This window comes from Pieris brassicae, chromosome 7, assembly GCF_905147105.1.
Source record: "Pieris brassicae chromosome 7, ilPieBrab1.1, whole genome shotgun sequence".
In the NCBI taxonomy this organism is placed as follows: domain Eukaryota; kingdom Metazoa; phylum Arthropoda; class Insecta; order Lepidoptera; family Pieridae; genus Pieris; species Pieris brassicae.
The window spans coordinates 10,039,935-10,066,092 of NC_059671.1; the positions used below are offsets into that span (position 1 = coordinate 10,039,935).

At 33.1% G+C, this 26,158-nt stretch overlaps 1 protein-coding gene across 2 annotated transcripts in view; it reads right to left on the bottom strand.

The window, feature by feature from the left end:
* The window catches only part of LOC123712162, a 90,424-nt gene that overhangs the window by 58,783 nt on the left and 5,483 nt on the right, over positions 1-26,158 (bottom strand). Inside the window, exons 2-3 of one of the 2 annotated variants that reach the window (XM_045665139.1) lie at positions 16,247-16,443; positions 15,512-15,655 (exon numbers count right to left, since the gene is read on the bottom strand). In XM_045665139.1, coding sequence (XP_045521095.1) covers positions 15,512-15,655; positions 16,247-16,389 — 287 coding nt within the window. In that variant the 5' untranslated portion in view covers positions 16,390-16,443. Of the gene's footprint in view, positions 1-4,689; positions 4,800-15,511; positions 15,656-16,246; positions 16,444-26,158 lie in introns of those variants that run through there. The other variant, XM_045665141.1, reaches the window with a different exon arrangement.

Here is a 26,158-nt window from a genome sequence, read left to right on the forward strand (position 1 = left end):
CATCATTCATTATTTTTATTTTATCAGGTGAGGTCCTATTACAATAAACATGCTTATGGTTAAAGATACCCATATCTAATATTCCGAGTGATACAACTGGTAAAAAACACAAAATCGAATTATAAATATGCCGTTTATGTCCCAAAGTTTAATTAAGAAAAATAGCTATCTATTTTTAGTCTAAGTACTTTGTAACTCAACATAGCGATCTTGTTTGTTCTTAGTAATGAATAGGACAAGAGTCGAGACCTTTAAAGCTGTAACCATTATGTGTTAGCTAAAAACTGAACAAAAACAGGACATAATGTAGCATTTACAAATACTGCAGCCGTTTACAACATCTGCCTACATGTTGGAATTTTGCTTTTTATGGAATGGTATTAGTTTAAGTTACACTGGTGCTCTAGAATAATTATATAATGGAAATTCCGCGACTGAATGGTATTAAGAAAAGCAAATAACTATTTTTTATATTTAATAAAGGAATTAATGCAGGGTACTTTTATGTTGCTAGTGTATAGTTTATTTATTTATTTGAGAAGACCTAAAAATGTTTACGTTTAATCAATTAGTTCACTTTCATTCTGATCACTAGATGACAGTTGTTGCATTTGGAACGCGGTATTGTTTTAAAGAGGAAATGTACATACTGGTGACTGTTCTTTACTTAAAAGAGTTTTCAAGAGTTATTAATTTTACTATGTCCCTGAGACACAAGGTGACCTTGCACAAGGCCTGCTTCCGACCGTGCATGACATACGCTAGCATAGTCTTTTCGCATTGCGCTCCCTCCTATATTCACCGACTACAGGTGCTTCAGTCGCGATTCATGAGAATCGCCCTACTACGTGAGAAATGTCGATCTCCATCACGACTTGGAGCTCCCTACCATAGCCCAATGGATGAAGTTGGCGTCCACACGCCACTTCGACAAGGCTAAAAACCATCCCAATCCGCTGGTGCGTAAAAGCATCAATTACTACCCCTTCTCGACAAAAAAGGCTCGTAGGAGGCCTCGACATACATAACTGATCCGGACGATTCAATTACCGTAGCTAACAATAAATTAAAAGCCGCCCGCGCGGCCAATAATAATAAAAATAGCCAAACACCGATTAGGGTAAAAAAAACCGCCTTCACTGGGGAAGGCGAGGACCTTTACCTCGTACTTCGCTCACTCCAGTGAGCTTCCGTCCTGCCCTTCAGGCGATTGACCATCCCGCGACGACCCAAGCCGAGGTTCGAGTCTCACAGGAGACGCCCTTGCGCTAGCCGCGGGATAAAACATCATTATGGCCGAGCTACGCTCGCCAAAACAGCCCGAGCTGAGCTGTAAAGCCCTTAAGGCCAAACAGCGAGATACCATTAAAAACAATTTTTTTTTAAATCTCTATTTGGCTGCGTTGGCTCGCACAGAAAATGCTTTGGCGGGACTACTGACTGACCCTTGCATGAGCCATGGGGCACGGCACTTAGTTAATGAAGTGCCCTTGCACTTTACCAACTCAGTGAATTGTACTCAATACTTTACCTAGTAAATTTAGAATTTTTGTTACCAGTAGATATCATTAAATTTGATTTGATTAGACAACGTAAAGTTCCGTACCTGGGCCACGTGATGCCATGAACGCTATCTTCTTCAATTAATTATAATGGGTACAATCTAGGGTAAACAGTGACAAGAGACCTCCAGAAGTGGAGAGGCAACAACAGAAGATTTGATTAGCTGCTAAATAAATTCCTAGGTAATAAATAATACGTCGTGAATTATTTACAAAGAAAATATATACCGGTTATTAAGTTTGATACAGTTGCCTTAATCAAACCTTTTGAATAATATTCTCGCGTAATTAAATAGCTAGACGAATAAAACGCTCTAAAACTGACGAGTAATTGGTGTTTCGGTACTCACATTCTGAGTGGAGACCGTTGTTCGTTATTGCGGTCAACTATCGAACAAACATGCTTCGAAGTCCATAACAACATTTAAGACTTTCGTTTATTGCATATATGAGATAAGCAAGAACGCTATTTATGACTTACGACCAACGAATTTGCCCTAAAACATTACATTACTATATCGACGAAGAAATTTTATATCGCTTTCTATTAGAGGGTAATTTAGAGGTATGTGAGAGATGACTGGCATACATGAGACATGAGCATTGTGCATCAATGAAAAGTGTGCACAGTATTTTAAAAAATATTGGTACAGTATTTGGAAATGATAAAAAAGAAAAGAGGTTATACAATACAAATTGAAGAAAATGAATTAGATTAAGAAATAATAATATACAATTTAAAAATTTAAAATATTTTGCAATTTTTGACGTGAAACTTCTTTATCGGCGTTATAAAAAAAATTACCGTCACATTTTTCCGTTACGTCTCGTTTACGTTTCACCATCATTTTGTTGTCCCTACCACGGTTGGTTAGAAGCCATTAATAACAAAAATATATAATAACGATAACAATGACAGTAATAATTCTATTACAATTAATGAAATTCTGTAATAATCTTAGTAATAAGGAAAAATGAAATAATTGTATTATTTGTATTCATGTCTATGATAATAAAATCCTTTTGTTAAACTTTATCCAACTTTATTTAACCAATTTCTGTAAAGTTGCATATAGTAGATCATTTTTCGAAAAATAAGTTCATAAAGAATTTTCACTTCTTACGTGTGTACACTAGTACACACACACATTTTTAAAATTATTGATGACAGATCAACAGTGACTGCAGCATCTTACGCCTAAAGACATGGAGACTGTCATAAAATGGATCTGCTTCGCGTGTACTTAGAGTGTCGTTTAATGCAGATAGAGATCTGTTGATCTGTTGTACAACTGACGTTGGTCCTCACTGTCCAACTTTAAAAAATACTTGTGTTTCTTGTTTTTATCTATAGGTGGAAATTCACTTGACTACCAAGTTATTTAAATTTTTGTTAACAAAGCTAATGTAATTTTACATATAAACAGTAACTATTCGATTTCCGTTGCAATTTGCGAGTGGATTTTAGGTTTGAGGGTTTATTTCCGACGAAGATGTGATATATTCACATTGTCTTGTAACGGTAAAACAAATTCATTATCCACGGGATTTCCGGTACTTTATGTTAATGAGCGTTATATATTTCGTAACATATACGAGTTTTGAAATTGTATTAATGATTAACAAACCATGGCCTCTAACGGTGTAAATGTATAATATTAAACTAAATCTATATTCGTCGAGAAAGATTTGATTGGTTCAAAACATTAAGGAAATAATTTATATAGCTATCAAAAGGGGTGTAATGTGGATTGGAAACCCTTTTTGAAGTCTAAATATAGAACGATTGAATATGTTAGAGAATCTGCTAATATAGAACGCTGTATATAATTAAATAACAGTTTGCCGAAGTATAATCCACTTTTTTTTTTGATTTTCATAAGTGTACATTCTGTTACCTATATGAATAAATGATTTTTGACTTTTGATTTACTTTAAATTACATTCTGTCTAAGCTAAACAGCAATAAAACTTGTTTATAAAAATACTGCTTTATTCTGATAATACAAATACATATTAATTTGTTCACAAATACAATCTATCTATTAGGCACCCGTATACGCAATTGACTTATATATTTGATCTGCTTGGTGGCCTTGATAACTGAACTACTGGAAACGTCACTCGACTCTATAGAAACCATCTATATCAAAACTCATTAGTCGTCGTAGCTGCGGGTCGAAATACGAGAAAGTCAACTATTTTGCTTAGTTTCCATATAACTATAATAACACCTTCTTAAGGAACATAATAAATAAATATATATGAAAATTACATAAAAATTCCGTTAGATAGATTCTTTCATACAGACGCGGCCCTGACAATACATTTTTAGTTGTTAGTATTTATAATACAATTTTTCCTAACAATATTGGATATCAAATCGATATTTATTAAATGCATATTATGACCGTGCTAATTCTACTAATAAATATTAAAATTTATTGTGATTGTAATAGAAAAATATCCTCCAAGTAATTGCAGCTATAAGTTTCAAGATTGTATCATTTTAAAATATGCATCCGACGCGTATAGTCGGAAAAATAATTGCCATAGACAAGATGAAGATCGTTATAGATGCTTCCAATTAATAGTTACGACTTAGTGTTTAACTTCGCGAAATGTTGCCATTATCAAATTTATTATAACATAATACTTAAAAAATTTAATTGAATGGTTAGGTGATTACGTCCATTTTACCATAGATTTTCTATATATATTTTATTTATATTATATAGTTTAGTACTGTAAGGATAGTGTATGTATGATTTGAATAATTAAAAATATTAATGGTGAAGAGCGCGGAATGTCCTAAACCCAAAAATCAACCTCTGTATTGAAGAATTCAAGCAATGTAATAATTAGTATCTTTTTAATCAAATGCAGATTAAAATTATTTGTATCGTAGTATTATATTATACGTTTTTAATTAGTATCCAAGAAATTATGCCAAGCGTGACAATTAGTTTCTTCTTCGATTAACAGTAAAAGAGCTTTTATTTTGATATATAAACTACTTTCGAATAGATAACAAAAAGCTCATTTTTGAAAATAATATTCAAAGTCTGAACAAAATTTATTCAAAGAGAACGTTAATAAGCCACAGAGCATATAATTAAAAACTTACCGTTCTAAAAGCCGATTTAAAATTACTGGCCACAAACACAATATCACACACTAAAACCTCATTGTAACTTAATTCGTAATTATAATCTGTGTCAGCAGAGGTACACTCCTTTCTCCGGTCGGTTGAATACTGTCTTCAACGAGTTAGCCGCGTCGTGTATTGCTTGAACTTGGACGTTTCAAGAACGCGGTCTTATTCTGCAACTATCGTCTGTGTATCGTTTTAATACAATATTAAGTTTACACACTTTGTTTAATCGTGTAAAGTAATTTAGTTTATCCTTTGTTGTATGTAGCTTAACATGTTATATACAACGAATTACTAGTTGTGTTTATTTCGATAATATAAGTTATTGTAAATTTGTTTCTTTTTGTGGCAATGTAAACTTCAAAATAAATAATTAACATAAATTATTATAATGTTCGTTTGTGAATTTTAATATGCACAATCTGCTTAATAATGAATTCAAAAAAATAAGTAATTGTGAAAGTAGTGAAAATTTTTGATTTAATAAAATATGTATTTATTATTTTAGATAATTAACTGTAGTCAAGTAATTTATTGAAAAGAGACGTAAGCATAGTTATTTAACATACTAATTATTAATAGACCACTAACTTCATTAAAAAAACAAATAAATACTTACAAATCAAAATATTAATTATAGACTAACGTGTTTATGTGTGTTAATAAAAAGTTCAGGGAGCAAATTTGAGTTGTATGGTTTCTTTAATCTGTGCTGTATTTATCGACGTTGATAATATGATTCGAGTTAAACGAGCTAAAACTTAATGAATAGCTTCAGTCGACGTGACTAGACATTCACATAAAAAAAAATTGGCATACAATTATTATAAGCATATAAAAAATGTTAAAGCAATTAAATCTCTGAGCAGTGTTGGCTTACTGGCTTCAGCGTGTGACTCTCATCCCTGAGGTCGTAGGTTCGATTCTCGGCTGTGCACCAATGGACTTTCTTTCTATGTGCACAATAACATTCGAACGGTGAAGGAAAACATGGTGAGGAAACGTCGACGGCGTGCGTACAAGAGGCTAATGACCTACTTGCCTATTAATGACAAATGATCATGAAACAGATACAGAAATCTGAGGACCAGACCTAAAAAGGCTGTAGCGCTACTGATTTCTTTCTATATTATTAAAATCTCTTAATATATTCTACGAATGTCATAAAATAACTGTTCACCGGTATTCAGAATAAGTATATTTACATAGATTACGATTTACGAGCGTACCCACTGTAGCGTAACTTCGGGCACTCACCCTATTTTAGCCGCTATGCAATCAAATATTTTTTTTTCTTTTTAGCATAGACATAACATTTATTTCTAATTAACCACACACAGCTACACACAAAATAATAATAATAATCAAAATAGAAAAATAACGAAAAAAATCTAAAACAGGAATAAGGCACATTTTAAGTGTGTAATGTGTGTGTGTTGTGTGACGTGTTCCATAGCGCTGGTCATTCTGCCAGAGACTACAACAGTTAGTGTGTATATTCAAAGCGCTTCTTTGATAACGTGCATAGTATTGTGCATTACTGCATCTAAGATTTTTGTATAGACGTGATGTTCTCGCAAATACTATAAATATTCTAGTGATCTTACGACTGCTAGATATTTTTCACCTATTACTGAAGATATTTTGGTCTATATCGTGTAATCTTCTATATTCAAGCCTTAGTGGCTAATCATTATTGGACCTGACCTCACGTATAGGTACTTTATTACTCATACTTAGATTCGATGGATATCTAACGCGATCATTATCACGACATCAATGTGTTAAAATATAAGTTTATGTATTTTCTTATGTTCATTAGAACTGTAACTTTATCGTTATTATGATTTTTGTAATTGTCAAATAGGTTATCATCCTTCATCCGCACACACGCTGTCAGTTTCCAGTTGTCAGTTTAAGGCATGGCAGTTGCCTCACCATGTTTTCCTTCACCGTATAAACGAGTGTTAAACACGCACATAGACTGAAAAACATTCGTGTACAGTGGGAGACTAAACCTACGGACTTGGGGACGAGACTTGCAGCCAACCCAATACGTATCTGATTATCATTTTATGAAAGCGGTAAATGCTCTACTAGCATCCGCACCTGTTTATCAGTGACATGATTATATACTTCCAACTTCCTCAGGGCTACCATATGAAAAAATTTAAGACAGAGAAATCGCTTTATACTTTTTCTTTAAACGAAATTTTAATCTGACAACCAAAGTTCAAAGTCGAACATAACTACGAAACCATGGACGCAGCAAGACATCTGTAATTTTTTCCTTTTATTATTATCGATATAAATGCCAATGGTTTTTTGTATTTACATAATATGATAGTATAGTCACATGAATAAATAACAGCTATTTCATGTCTAGGAATATTCCTGTGTTTATAAATAACCACACAGGACGACATTTTATATTATGCTGAATTGCATAATAGCAGGTGATTCTATTGCAGCTGTCCGTGACTCGTTTTTTATTAATCTTGACACTTGGGTATGTAAAGTATTTTCAACCAACAAATATAAAAAAAGCTATTTTGTTATCTGGAATAAAACGTGTTTTTGTTAGAATCTAGCCTGGAATAAAGTTTAAAAGTTGAGTAACAATTTACTACTGAGCACTACCTCTGTTACCGTGAGACAGTTAAATGTATTATTTCCGAATAACACATAAAATATCTTTAACCCTTTTGTAATATAGCGCCATCTAGTGGCAACTTGCAAACTCACCTAAAGAATCGAATGCTTTCGCTTAGCCACATTAAAGGCATCCGCCCATAGTTCATGTGATTTCCGATAGAGAGCATCTTTACTGCTTCTAGTAAACGAAACTTTTCGACGTGATTATTAAGTACCTTTTACTCTCAAGCCACGAAATTATTGTTTTATAGTAATTGTCCCTATAGTTAAAATAATCATAAAATATAAAAACACTTTAAATTCGCATTCAATATTTCAATTTATTGTAGACTCGAGACCGCGTTGCCGGGCTTTTAGGAACAAAACTATAACAAAGCAGGAGGCAAACTTCTGGTTCCAAAAAGAGGTGGTGCGCAGCAGAGATATCGAGATGGATTGGATGTAATTTTGCATTGCGCCAAAGAGACAGCCTGTTGCTCGTTTGACCCTTGTTCTATAAAAAAAAATCACGCGATGTCATTTAAAAAACCGTGTCACACATAGTACCTTAACAAATTGATTGATTATGCAGTTGATAATGATTGATTTGCTAATTTTGCTAATTAAAAAGTTTGTATGTAATGTCAATATTTACTTTTAACAAACAAACTTAATGGAGAATCAAAGTTATTACCAAACTTTTAAACAGGCTAACAATTTTAAGTCTACGCTTTAACAGGCTTAGTACATTACGACTCGTTACTTTTAACGAAAATAAATTGAAATCCCTCGAAGAATTCCTCTCTTTCTATTAGTTCACGATCCACATCTAATTCATTGAAAAGCACTCAAGTTAAAGTGTTTTTATTTATCCGTAACTCCACTTTGGTTCTTCCGTTAATTCTGGTATATATCTAGACACATACGGTTTGTATCATTCTATAGGACACTGTAATTATTTTTAAATAATGCAAATGATTGTAATACTCGCTTTTGTTTATATTATAACGCGTTTTTTTCATTACATATAGTATTTGTCGCAAGTTTGAAGCAATTAATATTAGTCAAATAATCATCACTATCGTCGTCTGACATTTACATTTTATATGAAGGTGAAGTTAATTTAGATAGCTGAGACTCTAAAGATTCTAGGTATTTATTGATAGTTCATAACTAGATTGTTGTATACGCTCTGTGTTGTAACTTAAAATAAATGAATAATGGTCTGGCTTGTAGCATTAACATTCATTCCTAGTTTTCTTTAATCGTTGATTCATAAACGATTATCTTGCTTCCGCTTTTAAGTATTAACATAAGAAAGTAACTCCACATATTTTCGTATCACTATTTCTGGAACAAGACAATTATACATAAATATAAAAATAAATAAATCAGTGGCGCTACAACCTTTTTAGGTCTGGGCCTCAATGTATGTTTTATGTCAAGCTAATAGGCAAGTAGGTGATCAGCCTCCTGTGTCTGACACACACCGTCGATTTTTTGGCTCTGAGGCCAAGATCCTCACGATGTTTTCGTTCACCGTTTGAACAAATTTTAACTGCGCAGATAGAAAGAAAGTCTATTGGTGCACAGCCGGGATTCGCACCTACAACCTCATGGATGAGATTGCCACGCTGGCCTCTAAGCCAACACATAAAAGCTCCTGCACCTTTTTCATTTATGGTCCATATAAAAAATCCCGTTGCAGAATATACATAACAGAGAATACGCTTGTTAGGCATTCGTGTGTAACTTCGCGCTCAATAAATATTTGACAGCGTAGCCGAAATAGAAATTTTCGGTTATATTTGGAAATTTTAACACTTCCGTAGCCTGTACAGAAATATAATAGAATTGAAATAATAAAATGGAGGGCAACTGGCGGCCTTATCGCTTTCGACAAATCTCTTTCTCGCAACCACTGTGAGAAAAATTTAGATAAGCTTGCGCTTCCCTTATTAGAAGTGCAAGCTATATGGTTATTTAGACAAAATTTATAAAACAAAACGAAGAACCGAAAGCATATGTACACAGTGAACAGGAAATTATTAAAAAAAAGGACACACGGAAAAGAAAAAGTGCACATGAATCGCGATGATTTCTGATCAGTTTTAGATTAACTTGTACTAAAGTTAGGGATATGATGGACAGGTAATGCTTGTACAGTAGAGATTTAGAGGATGATAGAGAAGGAGTTAAGAGAATAGAGACTGGAAGTCAATTCCATAGCCTCACTACAGAGAGCTAAAAGGATACGCCAAGAAAGGAAGAGTTATGATATAAGATTTCAAGGATATAGTTTTCATCAGAGCTATGTGCTCCCAAAAATTTGAAATCGTTTTTGAGATAGAAAGGAGTTTAAGGATTGAACAGGATGGAATTTAAGAGATGGAGAACGTGAGCATCACGTCGCTAACGAATAGGTAACCAGCCTAGACGCTTACGGAACGCATACGATACATATATCAATGCATACATTGTGCAATAAACTAATATATTTTTTAAAATTAATAGTATAAAAAAACTGAACTTTCGTTAACTTTTATTATACATCTTCCCTTTTGAAATTCCTATGTATTTATCCTGCTTTAAAATAATTTATATGTACGAGAATTTGCATCCGAGTGGGCAGTGAGACTTATCGTTATTTGAACGACCGCTATCAACGTTCAAAACTTTTAGACTCGGCTTTGAAATAACGAAAACTTAGTCTTGATAAATCCACAGCAAATTGGAAGCTTTGATGTTGTAGAAAGCTTTCCAGTGCTTTTATAAGTATGGATGTACTCAAGTCATATTTACCGTAAAAGTACCAAGATATGATTGGAGTCAATTATTTTTTTACTTATCTTCAGATATCGTTTTTAATATATGATGCATATAATATCCTCCTGGCTTAAAATACCAGAATTATTTGGAGTTGGAATGAATCGCAAATTATGTTGCTAAGCGCAAATCTCAAAACGGCTGGATAAATTCGTTTTTTTAATTATTTTTATAACTCTTCGGAAGGTTTTTATTGAGGAAAATTGGAAATTGGAATTACTCCGCAGTAAAGTAGTTTTAAAAGCAGTCTCTGTAGGGTATCTTAGTGAAATGTTCCATATGTTGGTATGTATCTTTAAGGTAGGCTAAGTAAAAATTTCAGATTAAGGTGAATTACCACCACAATTTACTCAGAAACAAAAATAAATATGAATACCATAGGAGGTATATTCTAATTGAAAACATTTTCACCAAAACTGATTTAATAGGGATTGACTTAAATTCACATTATGTTCTGTCACATAAAACATGTACATAAAAGATTTACTGGTGGTACATAGTGGTACATATACATAATTATATATATTTTTATAAAATACATAAAAAGGTATTTTAAGTTAGTTTATTATTTTTTAATTGTTGTATATTTTGCATTTTTTAATAATAATTGGTTTATAATATATATATATATATATACCTAATATGAATTCCTTACCAAAGAGGAGAACATCATGATTAAAGTGGCTAGTACGAAATACGCCAATTTCATATGTAAGGACCTAATATATATATGTAATCTATTTTACCTAATATACACATAAAGATAAGCCATCATAAGTATAGCCACTTGCTAATTAAGTGTATCTACAACATCAACTTTGTAGTAAATTAAGTTCCACGACCTCCGGTTAGACCAAAAAGCTCAAGAAACAAAAAGAAGTTGGGTGTTCGTAAAAGCTCCTGAAAGCTTAGTTACTAAAGTTTAAATCACGATAATTATTAGCTTTACAACTACATTAAAAGTCCATCGTCCTTAAAATAAATTATTTTACGCGTCTATTAATAATCCACTACATGTCAAAAACTATTGGAATAATATCTAGGTTTGTAATTCAATCAAGTAGTTTGTGACATTAACTCTTTTAGCAAAGCTTTAAAAATCCTGCGAAAAACAAATCTTTTGCACTTTTTAATAGGTTCGTGGTGTTTAAAATATTCTTTTTTTGACTATGAATTTATTCAGTATACGATGACCGGAGCATTGCGTTATGCTTGTGTATTAATTGTTTTATCTACCAATACTAAATCAGTATAAGCTTCTGGGTCTACCAAAAATATTATAACTACATATAAAACATTTATTAAACAATGCTATTGTTTTTATATACACAAAGAATAAAACTTCTAAGTTGTTCGGATTAATACCTACAGCAGAGTTTCATCTCCGCATCACCTCGACGTCCGTCGTTCCACAACTGAGCGTTTTTTTAAGGCAGTTTTTGCCGTGCGCCACCACTATGTGGAGACAGCTACCCACTGATGTATTTTCAAACCAATTTGACTTAGGGTCCTTCAAGAAAAGAGGGTGCCAATTCTTGAAAGACCGGCAACTTATACGCGAGCCCTCTGGCTTTGAGTGTATGGGCATATCACTTAACATTAGGTGAGCCTCCTGCCCGTTTGTCCTCAGTTCTATAAATTAATAATTATAAAAGTTACATAATTATAAAATCTGTTGTCTGTTTTTGAATCACATGGCAAGTAAAATTTTTAGCAAAATGGAAATGTATAAATTATGAATCCCAAAATATTTAGAGAATTTACAAAACACATCCAATTATCGCAGGTAACGGTTTCCTCGCGTGAGCTACGTTTTCAGATTCCAATTATTCAGATTAGAGTATCAATCTTTTAGCGATATTGAAACGAACTAACCCTTTGATAATCCCGGATTTCGGATAAAACTCAATTTCGTAACGAATTTATTTTCAATTTTTGAGACGTGAAGAGAATTTGGAGGCAAATGTGTGTGTTTAATTTTATTTTAAACACCCTTTCTTTTATTTATGTAATAGGAGGCAAACGGGTAGACGTTAAGTGATACCGTCGCCCATGGACACTCACATTACCAGAAGGCTCGCAAGTGCGTTATCAGCATTTCAAGAATTGGTACGCTCTTTTCTTGAATGACCCTAAGTCGAGCTGGTTTCACATAGTGGTGGTGCGTAGCAAAAACTCTTTTAGAATACGCTCAGTTGTGGAATGACGGACGTCGAGGTGATACGGCTACCCCCTTTTTTGTTAGCTTTAATAAGTAAATTTTCCTCTAAAACTGAAGAGCAGGCTTCCAAACCACATTAGTTGAATGTGCATATGTAGTTTTTTATTTAATTAAAATCTATAATTATTTTATTTAATAATAATTACAATAATTTTAATGACTTACGCAGATATTTTAATAAAATTAAACAGTCATATCATATACTTCCAAGGCAGGAGCAACCACCGCTAAAAATTTACAGTCACTTATCAAGGTCGAATCTAGGTTAAAATATTTGGGCCCAGCGTCAAATCTGTGCTGCTCTATGGTTGTGGAACATGGAATGTCAATAAAGACATCTCGCACCGACTCCAAGTCTTCGTTAACCGCGGTCTTGGCCGTATTCTGGGTGTCTACTGGCCTGAGAAGATCTCTAACGAGCAACTTTGGGATCGTTGCAGAAAAACTCCGATTAGCCAGCAGATCAAGCAATGCAAATGGAAATGGATAGGCCGTACAATGCGAAGGGATCCCAATTGTATTCCCAAGCAGGCCCTTGATTGAAACCCGCAAGGAAAGCGGAAGCGTGTTCGTCCTAGGCAGATGCAGATGAGGCAAAGTGAGCCGAAAAGAGTTGGAGCGAGGTAAAATACAAGACAAAACGTGATTGTGACTCACTGTGTGTGTCGTAATCGCGTGTGTGTGTGACATTTAGTCAAGTAAGTCATATCATATGCTCTTGAATTATTAGAATATAGCTAGAAAATGCTGCCTTTTTAAATTATTGTTATTATGTGGATTTAAAATATGGTAGTTACCATATTTTAAATCTATTTGTGTTAGAAGAAATATTATTTTGTCAATTGGCGTTCGATATTAATGTTTAAACTCAATTGTTAAAATACCATTTTGTTTAAACTTTTGTTACTTTAAAAATAGTGCCCTCACCCGGGAACTAAACCGGAATCATTAACATGCTATTTAATACTTTTAATGCCTTTATGAATAACGTATCTAGGCCAAGTGAAATTGAATCAAACCTACTCCATATATTTAAAGACGTATCTGACGATAGTTTGAATCTTTATTGTTCAGTGATAAATGTACATTAACCAAGAGTGAATGCATGATACAGAAGCTATTGAGAGAAATATTTTCTAAACGTAAGTGAACCATCCAATCTCGTAAACAATTTATCACGATGACGGATGGTCCAACTTTTGGTGAGATAGGAAAATGATAAGTCAGGAAGGAAACGAAAAATATGAGCTTTTCAGTGAGCCTAAACGTGAACTTGAAATATATTTTCAATGTACTTGTAAAATTGTGGCGTTGTACTAGATTAAAATTCACAACTAAATAAATCATTTTAATCATACCGAAACATTTATCTTTTATTTTGCAGCAGAAAACATAGCAATTTCAATGAATCTTAATTAAAGAAGAAATCAGTATCTATCTATTGTACCAAAAAATGATCAGTATAATGACGCTCTTTTTAGTAGACAAATAAGAACCCAAGTCATTTGATATTTACGTTTAAAGTCTTGTCAAATAGACAGGGGTTTTAATAATTTCAGATTATTTCTTAGGAACTGTAGATTTTTGATTCGGTTGTAGCATTTTAAAAATTCAAATTTAACAATTATTAAATTCATACTTTAAAGAATCGACGAGAACGTTTTGTGGAGGAAGGAAGGTGGTATTCTACCATCAATCAAAAGAGACAACTGTCCATCAGCGTAACCACTGACAGGCCTCTTGTCTTAAGTCGAGAATATGTATACACACTAAGCGGCCGTAATAACTTTATCGCATTTTAAATATGACGTAATCCTAGTCATTTGTAGGTGCAGATTGTATTCGCTACAATTTGTTAGTCCAATCACAATCAGTTTTATGACGTTTGCCCTTTTTAGTTTTTTTTTTTCAATAAAATACAGCCTTGTGCATTAACAAATTGAGTAAATATTACATTACAGAATGCGGCTTTTCATCCACTTCCGCAAGCCGTAACAGCCACTTACCTGAAATGGAGAAAATACATATTAGCTTTATAAAAAAATTGTAACATTTACTAAATTCTTATAAATGAGATTTTAGAGTTCATTACTTAAAGCTTTAATTTGTTAACTTTAGTCGTTAAAGTTATTCTTATGTCTCGCGAAAAATTCTTACATTTAAACTTTAGTAAAGATTTTATGCTCTTTATACATTTATAGGTAGTAATAAAAATAGTTCTAATTAAATGAGGTTTTATATAGGTAATGTAGGACTATTCCTACGTATAGGAATAGTATAATCTATTTTTTTTAAGTAACAAGAGGCAAACGTGCAGGAGGCTCACCTGATGTTAAGTGATACCTCCCATGGATACTGACATTGCCATAAGGCTTGCAAGTGCGCTGCCAGCCTTTTAAGAATTGGTACGCTCTTTTTTTTAAGGATACTAAGTCGAATTGGTTCGGAAATACTTCAGCGGGCAGCTGGTTCCACAGAGTGGTAGTCGGCAGCGAAATCTGCCTTAAGAAACGATCAGTTGTGAAACGACTGACTTCGAGGGTATACGGATGGTATTTTGTATTCTACCTTGACGTCCGATGACCGGTATTAGTATACTCTCCATGTGGTATCCGTGCGACATATGCGATGGTAGATGCAGAGACCCCACATCTCTACATAACGCCAAGGGATCAAGCCGCTAGGAAAGTGACCGGTCGTAGACGATTCGAATTACTCTTCATTGAATGCGGTCAAGCGGAAGGAGCTGGCTTGAGTATTTATTTATTTATAGAAGTTTACCACATGCTATATAATGCTATATCTACAGTATACGTTACATGATATATTTTCTAAAATACGTGACAATTATGGTAGAATACAAAAAAAATATTAGACTTACTAGTAATTCTTTGTTTATTGATTCAAATAACTTTCTTTACCAGTACGACTAGCAATTTTCATTCTGTTTCCTAAAAACTTGGATCCGTCATAAATCCGCCGCTAAACTTGAGCGATATTTTTAATGTATGCATATTTTTGGGAACTTTGCTAAGTTTGCGTTCTTCTAGAACTGGTATACAACGTCGTGTATACCAGCTATAGATATATATAAAAATTTATGATGAAATCTACCTGACACAATCATGCGCACAGTCCCTCAGCCGGCAGTAACTGCAACTGCAAGATGAGAAGCAGGAACCGCTGGACTCGAAGCTTATGGAGTCGAACTGACGACCCAGCTCTCCAGAACTCGGCACCGATTGGGACCGACGCCATCTGAAAAGTATTTCAATGATCTACACGTATTTATTATACATTAGATAATGTAAAAAATACATTACTAATATTAGATAAAAATATTGTAGAAAATGTGCGTTTGAACATCTAATTGAAAAAACAGCTCCAAAATACAATCTCCAATCATCAATCTTAAATCTATATTATCGTCAATATTTAAAAGTCACTCACTTTTAAATTTAGTTTCAAGAGCGGTTCAAGCATACTAGACAGTACGGAAGCGGAAACAATATTCGCTTATTGGCATTCAAGGTTTATAATAATTTTCAGAAACATTCAAAGATCTTCCTACTAGAGTTTTTAAAAATAAATAATTATTCTATTAATAATTATTTGAGTAAAAAGTAAAATATTAATTAGATAATGTTTTGATATTTAATTAAATAATATAAGAATTAACTATAGTGAAATGTAACTTCTATATAAACGTATCTTCTAGGACAACAAATGTTGACTGATTGATTAATTTAATTATAGCGTAAATAATTAGTATTCATAGCAAACCAAACCATCAATTCTATCACACTGCCTCGCTGCTGTTCTTGGATACGATAAATAAATGACAATTACCTGGCACTTTTCGAGTCAACGTGTTCGATTAGGACATTCCAAGTCCTATGTATGAGATATAAAAGGAATAGTACTCTGGAGGATTCGGCATTTTGGCTTTCCTTACGCCGCTTGCTGTTGGCGCTACTAAGCCCGCTGCCCATGTTCCAAATTCAAAATTAGCTCATTTGCATTCTGTTAGCCGACTGCACGCGTGTCTGAAAATGTGGAAGAAATTTTTAATTAGTGTAAAAACCTTTGAAAAATTTTGTAAGAATTAAATTCCGGAGATATGACCAAAACCTGTTTTATATATAACAAGTGGTTTCAGTAAAATGTTTTTTAACTAACAGTATGTTCAAGAGACAATTTCAACAGACTATAAGATTAAAAGTAGTACCTGCCAAAGAATATTATTTATTATCGTCTAAGTGATAGATATTTTAAGTAAATAATATAATAAAGTTCCGTTTATTTGTTCTAAGACATTATATTTTATTATGTATACATAACTACATTATTGAGTAGGTTGTAGTCCACGTGGAGTTCGTGAAATTTGTCAATCTTTTAGTCAATTACAATTATATCTACTCTTTCTCAAGAAGCACACTATTTGTGAAACCCCATAAAAATTCAGACATCTTCAATTAATATGTGTTTATTTACAAGTCATTTAGATGATGTCATTGATAATTATTTAAATTAATATATATAAAACTAACGCTACTTTCAAACTGGTTTGAGCGCTAATGGGCTCTTACTTTCTAAATATTCGCAATGCATAATTTTGAGTTAATGACGTGTTACAAAGTTAAATTTTCCAAGTACATCTCAAAAACCGAAAACGTATATATAAGACGAGACTACAGCCACAAATCTGTTATAACGACACCAAGGGACTACTCATATTTGGTCGTAAAAACCGATAGTCGAAACAGCCGATGACGGTAAGTACCTTATACCTACAATAGAATTCAGCCGGGACCTTCTAAACGATACGTCATAAACAGTTTTGACAGTAATTATGCAATAAAATAAATTGAGACAATTCTCTTCTAATTAAGTATAAAAACGTCAATCCAAAATAAAATAGATTAAAGACTAATGCGCAACGTAAGCACAATTTGACAGAAACAAACTTTTAATAATTGTACTGTATTGTTATTCCTAATTTGATGTCTGTTAACATAATTACGCACTTCTTCGTTTTTCCTCTAGCATTTTCTTTTGCTTTACTAGGGTCACCTGAGATTGTTTATTTGCGTTAGACCTCCTTTGCCATCCAAATCACTGGAGTATTTTTTAGTATTAATAAATAAACAATATTCATACATTGAACAACACCTATGATTCAGATACTAATTAAATATTTTACACGAGTGTTAAGTTCGATAGCGGTTGTTATATTCAAATATATATTAACAACACTTTGTTTGAAGCTGAGTAACAACTGGGTTGCGACGCTAACATTATATCGTTATATATATTACGACGTAATATCTATGGTTTTATAAATTGAGAATTCAATACAAGTGCAGTCGGACCTTTTTGGACATTATAGGAAACGTCCAAATACGAATGTTGTATTATAATTTATGAGTGTGGAAAAACTAAAGGGCACATTTTGGCTTCAAGTGTGCGTCGATATCTATTTGGTTTACGGCTCTAATTATTTAAAATAAACAATAAAAATAAATCAATGGCACTTCAACCTTTTTAGGTCTGGGATTCTATATCTGTTTCATGATTATTTGCTAATTGAATAGACAAGTATATGATCAGACTTCTCTGCCTTACGAACGCCGTTGACTTTTTAGGTCTAAGGCAAGCCGGGCTTATTAATTTGGCTTGCCTTTAAACTGGGTAATATGAAAAGTAACCTGTAACTAAACTGTTTTAGTTAAAACGGTTTAATTATTTTGAATAAAGGCATCAGTTAACTCGCTGAAGCGTGACTTTCGTTTGTTATAACTAAATATCACTTTTAGGAACCGTAAAGAGCAAGGGAGTAACAAACTAGTGCGCTAGGTACAATAAACACAAAAAAGGAAGACAAATTAGCAGGTAAATAGACCAAATTAAGGAAACAGCAGGTAGTAAATGGCAGAGAATGGCACAGTGCAGACAGTAATACCGAGATTTTAAGGCCTTTCACAAAAAAGGAATGAGATAGAAATATAAATGTGTTTAAGTGTATCTGAAATTATTATTATTATTAAACATCACTTACTTAAAAGATCACATCTAGTTCAACGTTAACGAATCCCTATTAATTTGTTCCCGAAACCGCAGCCCAAAATTTTCTTCTATAAAAGTTCAATGCCATTCCAATATAAAAGTTATTAAAAATATTTTCCCCCGTATATCCCGAAAACCATGACAAAAATGTAATACTTATGTCTCAGACTGGCAATATCGTGCTCCTTTCAGCTTTGAGCATTTTGTGGTAAAAACTCAATTTTTAATACACGTCACGTCGCAAAACTATATTGAAACGCGGGCGACGTTGATATTTCGGCTGAAAGCTGATCCATACTGAAATATTTGAAATTCTTCGTTTGTAAATATTTAAAACCGTGCTCAGGGCGCCCTAAGGTTAACAAATTTAAAAAAAGTTATCCTTTCAAAGCGATATACGTCATAGAATGATATCTCAGAGATGGAAGAAGTAAAAGAGATAGGAAGACCATCATTCGAAAGGGTAGAGAAGATCAGCTCGTGAAAAAGACGAGATGAAACAAAGTCAAAGTCATAGTCAAAAATCATTTATTCATATACGTAACACAATGTACACTTATGAACGTCAATAAAAAAGAAATATACATGAAATGCTTCTAATTTTACATTTACAAACAAGAGGCATATGTCGGAAGATAGTTATGTTAATGTATATATGTTGTTGGTGAGTAAAGGCATTTATTATTATTAAAAGCCAGCCTTGATATTTCCGACCCAAAAGTATGAAAATAATCAGAATGAAATCACCTACTTGCCTATGAAAGGTACATACAGGACTTCATAGTTCAATACTAACGGTTGAAGTAGGTTAATGCTATTGAGGTATTGAGAAATCTAATAAGTTAGTTGTTAACAAATCTTGAATCAAACTAATATAGTTCTAGTTTTTTAACCGGGGCAACAAAGCCACATACATGACATACATAAGGAGAATAACGCATCTTTAAAGGAAAGAGCGTACTATTATTTAAAGATGATTCTCGATCGTGCATTGAGAGTCCATGGGCTTGTCTACTTAACATAATGTGATCCAGCAGCTGGATCCAGCAGGATCACATTATCACATCACATGATATTAGAAAACTATAGAGAAAAAATAAACAATTTGCATCAACTAGATATGTTAATTTTCATATTTTCTAATAATATTCGAAGTTATTAATTAATATATTAATAGGCAAAATATATAAAAAAATCAGACTGAATGTATTAAACGAATGTTGAATTTTAAAGCTATTACAGAATGGGGTCAAACTATTTAGAATTTTTTTCGTATGTAAATCAATTTAAGATAACATCTCTAATTGCAACATTGTTATAATATATCTCAATATAATGGGAATATTATCTTTATTTAAATATAACTATACTTTATCGCCTGTTCCAGATTTTTATAAAATGCAGATTAAATTCAGTCTTAGAAGTTTGTAAACTTGTTATCAGATTACAGATTGAAATAAAATTTCTATAATGACGATCATTATACGAGATTAATATTTTTCTGTCTTGCGTTCAGTTAAAAAAATCAGTGGCGCTACAACATTAAGTCTGGCCCTCAGATTGGTTGGTGCACATCTGGCGATTGCACTTACGACCTCAGGGATGAGAGTTGCTCGCTAAAGCCACTAGGCCAACACTGCACTTGCGTCAAGTTATCTAATAATAAAAACGAATTATTCCGTATAAATTGTAATGTCTTAACTTTTTTAGTTTCCAATCATTTCACTTATTAATATGTATACAATGACTGGCGCAAAAAGCTTTATAAACATATAGAATTAATTGAATATATAACTGTTAAATAACAGTATAAGATTGATAGCGCGAATCGAATAGCGGTTTGCGCATATTATCAACACATTTACATAAAGTCGATTAAAAATCGATGTTGCATGCGTTAATGTCAGCAATACTCGTAGACAATTTGATACCGGACTGCAATACAATGTACTTAATATGTTAGGTTTAAATATTTAAATATATAATTATAATTGGGAAGATTAGGTTTAAATCCTCATCCCTGAGGTCGTATATTCGATCCCGGCTGTGCACCTTACTTTCTTTCTATGTACGTATTTAACATTCGCTCAAAGGGCGAAGGTAAATATCGCGAGGAAACCGGCTTGCCAAAAAGTCGACGGCATGTGTCAGGCACAGGAGGCTGATCACATACTTCCCAACAAATGATCATGAAACATATCTGTGGCCCAGATTTAAAAATGTTTTGTAGCGCCACTGATTTATTTTATTTATTTATTGCCAGATGCATATGTCAGATAACCATAAACTAAAGAATTCATATATTGTAGCTAATAGTTGAAACATGATTTATATTTTTTGACTGGGAACATTTTATTTATTTCCATAAGATTAAAAAGATCCATTCTAGTGAGTACAACTTAAAACTACTAGTAAAGGGATACTCATTATAAAGAGTATTTTTTAGGACTTCATTTTAAAACTACAGTACAGATGCCGGCAAACATCTTGACCAAATGTCCTTGCCTGTGCAGAAGCGATTTTTAGGTATCACTGGGAGGGCATGGGGGGGGAGGGGTGTCCTTCACGAAAAGACCGTACCAAGTCTTAAAAGGCCGGCAATGCACTTGCGAGTCTTCTGGCAATGTGAGTGGGCGGCGGTATCATTTCACATCAGGTGAGCCCACCATCCTGCCCGTTCCTCTCCTATTTCATAAAAAAATATATATTTGATTTTGATTTACAATATACGGTACGATATTTCCGAATCTCTTCCAAAGAGCGTAACAATATATTATCAGAAAACATTACGATTGAAACTGTACGATTTCCTACTACATGACATTATCTTAAATAAAATTAATTGCAGCTCCCTTCTAGACAAGATGCCCTTCCTTGTTCCTGCCTACCAGACTCGTAATCGTGGTGTGTTTCACGTTCCTCACATCAACAATAACCATGCAAAAAACTGCGTTTTGTATGGTGCAGGTCGTACATACAACAACCAATATTGCCTTGACTTGTTTAAGCTATAGCGGAATATTCTTAAAATTAATATTAAGAATATACATAGCGCTAAGTCACCTGCATCATAAGTATACCCCACATACACACCTTCACGTACTTACCTTCACTTTTACACCATCACAACATAGCCGAATAAGGCATTACTTAGTTAAATGTATTGAATAGTTTTTGTGTGTTCCCTTTTGTAATTATTATGTATTCCAATGCTGGCTTTATACTTATTATAGTTTTTTGTTATATGTAATTTATGTTAGATGTTGGAATACAAAATAAATGAATTAGGAACCTCCTTCCCATTTGAATCCTGTTTTATCGAAGTAGTAACACGTCTGACATACTGTCAACACGCGATATATATATATCAGAGATACTCTCGCAAGTGAGTCTATCAGAAATGCTATTAAAATCTTGGTTTTAATGACAATATAACGAATTCCAGAGAGTTAATAATTATTAGCAAGGTAGAGCGGGCAAGTGGGTTGTATAATGTATGGTAATCGCCGACTGACGTGGAAAACGCGGTTTCTTTTTATGTAATGTAATTAATACATGGAAGAGTTTTGTTTTTTAATGACTTCAAAAAAATTTCAACAAATTACTCGGACATTAAAAAATATAATTTGAATCAAGAACAATTCAGGTTCGTTCAAAGTCTATTTAGAAGTTTTTCAGATATATCAACACATTTATACGTAAAAAGACACGTGTGTACTTATGTACACGTGTTAGATGTTATACTTCTTTGGCGTAAAAAGATAAAAATCGTTTCAAAAATTGTATTTTACGTTTGTAGAAAAAACGACACTAACAATAGAATAAACTAAAATGTTGACTATAGTTAACTTCAGAGTGTCGGTTTTTTGTGACGGTAAACATTTACTCTCATCAGATTTCCCTAACGCGCCAAAAGAAGTATAACTTTAATAAAAATAACCAGTATTCGAGTTTTACATAATCAGGATTACATTAAGTCCATGTCATTACATTTAACAGTACACGACCTCGGACGGACTGATTCTTCAAATACTTCCACTTGTCTCCACCCATTTTCCAATACTTCCCCGTGATCCCTTTTATTCCAATTTCCCAAGTTTCTGGTGGACGTATTATTTTTTTCCCACTGGGCCATATCTGTCATCTCAAAGGCGGACATTGTGACCGGCCGGACTTTAACTTATTTGAATTAATTACACTATATTCAACCGAAAAGCGCTCCATATCCCTTTGGTATACTGTACACGTATATAAGATATTAATTTGTCTACCTTTTTTATTTTAAGAACGGAAATTGTTTTGCCGCTTTTCAAAAGATTTATACGTATCGATAGATTTTACGTTTATTTACACAACATTTAAGTGACTAATTTGGATTACATTCATTATTAAGAACTTAATAAAAAAATAAAAGGTATATCGTAACTGAGATCACCACATCAAAAAAGTAAATAAATATTGTATTACTTTGGGTAATGAGTTGGAAAAGTTTAGATTTTACTTTGATTAGTAATTAAAGAACAGATGTTACCACAATTAAGCGTTAGACAAGTTCCCTTCAATTAAGTAAAATACGCAATCAAATCTTTATTCAAGGACTGCTTGATGATGGTCGGTTTAGGGTTCTGCTGTCCAGAAGAAACGCACGTAGTTTGTTTCATCAGTAGAAGACGGGCTATAAAAGGCAATACTAACATATATTTTATACCAAACTGGACAGTTTGATCTCACATTATGTTAAGCGGGATATGGCCTATTAGAGGGCATGCCTATCCAGAAGATGACTGTTTAACCGCCGCTTGAATTAAGGGGGGAGTGATTTAAGGGGGCAAGACTGTTTTCACAAGCTAAGACGCTTCAATTCATGTAGTGTGGCGCTTAGGGATGGCCACAACGAAGAAGTGAAAATGTCCGTGAGAAAGTCCAAAAGCATTTTCCGTAAATCTACATAGGGTTATCTTAAAAGCCACAACGCGTGTCCTTTGGAGAGAAACTTGTACATCGATTCGTTGAATTAAGCGATTTATATAGAGAATAGGATTTTTTTATTTCAATTTAATAACAAAGTAAGACAATAAGTCGTTGATCTTGATCTCTGATGAGCTTGGAAGATGGGACGGGCTTTGGTATGGAATGCTACATCTGCGGACAGGTTAGCGTCGTGTCACCTCCCTCGGACAGGCAAAAAAGGTGGGGCGTCCGCAAAATAGATGGAAAATAATAAACGGCTCAAATATAAGAGTCCTCCATATTCGATTTTGTTTCCTTTGGAGTAGATACTCTTGGGCCCTGGGGATCAACTGCACAGCTAATTAAAGATTTAAGTTGGAGCCTGGTAGATAGTGCCGGTTACTCCTGAGCTGGGCTTTCCTCGCTCAACAAATAAACATTGCAATTTTTTTTCTTTTTTTATTTATTTTTTTTAAGCCTTAAATTATTTCCCGATCCACTAATATCTGGTTATCTTATGTGTAAGTAAATATTTGTAATAGCTAGTATGTATGCCCTCTCTGGTAAAGGCCTCCTACAAGGCTTGCCGGCTTTCTCTATCTCGAGCTATTTGCATCTATTGAGGACCCGAGATTTTTTTGATGTCGAGCCCATCGAGCGTAAGGTCTGCCTCTGTACCGTTTGCCTGGTGGTCCTCTTCATGTAGTTACTACTTTGGTTCACCTGTGATCTGTAAGGCGTGCTACATGACCCGCCCACTTTCTCTTCAGTTTTTTTATATTTTTCAAGACGGCTGGTCACCGCGAAAGATTAAGACCAAAACCCTCCAAGGACATCATCATCAAATATTGCAATACGGCGAGGAAATGCTGCCAGCCTTAAACGTACACTGCCACAGCGGCCAAACATTTTAAATTTGTTTTAATTAATTTTTTATGTAGATTAAGAAAATTATAAATACTGTATATTTGATTGTTATGATTACTAATGAAAGTAAGACAATGCCAGATAGCTAGATAAAAATAACACTAATGAGCTAGTATAGTTTTAGTTATTCCTAGTTGTTAAAGATATACGTGCAATACAGTGTTTATAAATAAATAAGGAAACAAAAAGCATACGTAGAGTATACGAAGCGTGAAAACAATGTATTACTCTTCAATAATCGCACTTATAAAAATACTTTCTTTTAATTGAAGATTTGTTAAAGAAAATTGGAAATACAGAACCAGAGTTTATATTATCTTGTCAATAGCTGTTGAGTGGAACTGGTCTGATGCCTCGCGATAGCAGTTTCATGTTAATGGTTTATTAAAGTCGATTCTTCCTGGACGAGATATATTAATTAAAATTGTTTTGCATGACTGAAATGCGATAAAATTGTAAATGGAATTTTCCGGATTTGGTTTATTAACTAACATTCGACTTATGTCTGTATATTATGTGTATATATTAAACAAAAAAAAACAAATATGCTTGGAATAATCTCTGTTATAAGAATATTCTTATTTTAATCTTAAATTTTTCATATATTTACTGTTTACTGTCTTAAACTATTTTTGTTTACTAATATAGCGTGCAAGATCTGGTACCAATAGTCAGTTATGGTATTTGTATTAAATTATTTTATTAATCAAATATTTCACTTGTAACGCTGTTATTAAGTTATTTTATTTAAAACATATAATTTAACGTTCGTAATTAAAAAATCTAAAATATATTTTGTAAACATTTTTATCGACAATTTATAAAATGCTATATTTGTGTAAAACCTTAAAGACAGGCTCTCTGAACATAATTTGAACAAATTAAATTAATACTAAAGAATGTTAGTATGTAACGTTATCATACAGTATTAATAATTATTGAAATTAGTTTATGTACTATTTCTCCATTAAGATATTTACTGATTATATCGTGTGTAACAATTTGTTGTTAATAATCTACATCTTTTATTTTTAATTCGACTAATTGTGATTCTATTATATTCTCTTGACTTTGTGTCGTATAATGTTTGTTTATAAAATATTTATTCTTACTAAAATAATATATTTCTAGTATTTTTCTCATTAGATACAACATATCGCTTTCAATCATCAAACAGCACAAAAACAGGCTTAAACGTCTGCCTCTGTATTTTGTAAACACCTATAAACTCACTTTAATTACTCAGCGATTGATAATAGCCTTAGAATTCGCGGGATGAAGTGAGTGCGAGACTCAAGAATAACCTCACCTACAATTCTTCGGCCATTTGCAAGGCAGTTCAATCGACTTGAATTCGTTCGAGTTTACAGAATAGCCCTGCTGATTGTACTATGATGAAGCTTCGCTAATTACAGCAAAACATGTTCTTTGATATTGCGAAAGAGCATTAGTGATTACATTTGTATATATGTAAGATTGCCTTTTACATTTGAAAGTAAATTGAATGACTGGGAACTTTCCATAAATGGACATTTGTTGCTAATTTATTAAATAAATACATTATTTTATTTATAAGTATATCTTATCTGGACAGGTCATGAACGCGGATAAATATTCAGCCTTTTTTATGTGAAATTCAGGTTTCTATGAGATACACTATGACTATTGTACACGTGTACCCTGTACAACGTCTAGAATATCAAACTCCAATACGCATTTGTTATTAAAATTTAAAACAGAAATACATCAAAATGTTTTGTTTTGGTATTGAGCTTGTTAGGCGTCAACGCCAGCCAATTATTTTTAAGTCAATTATGA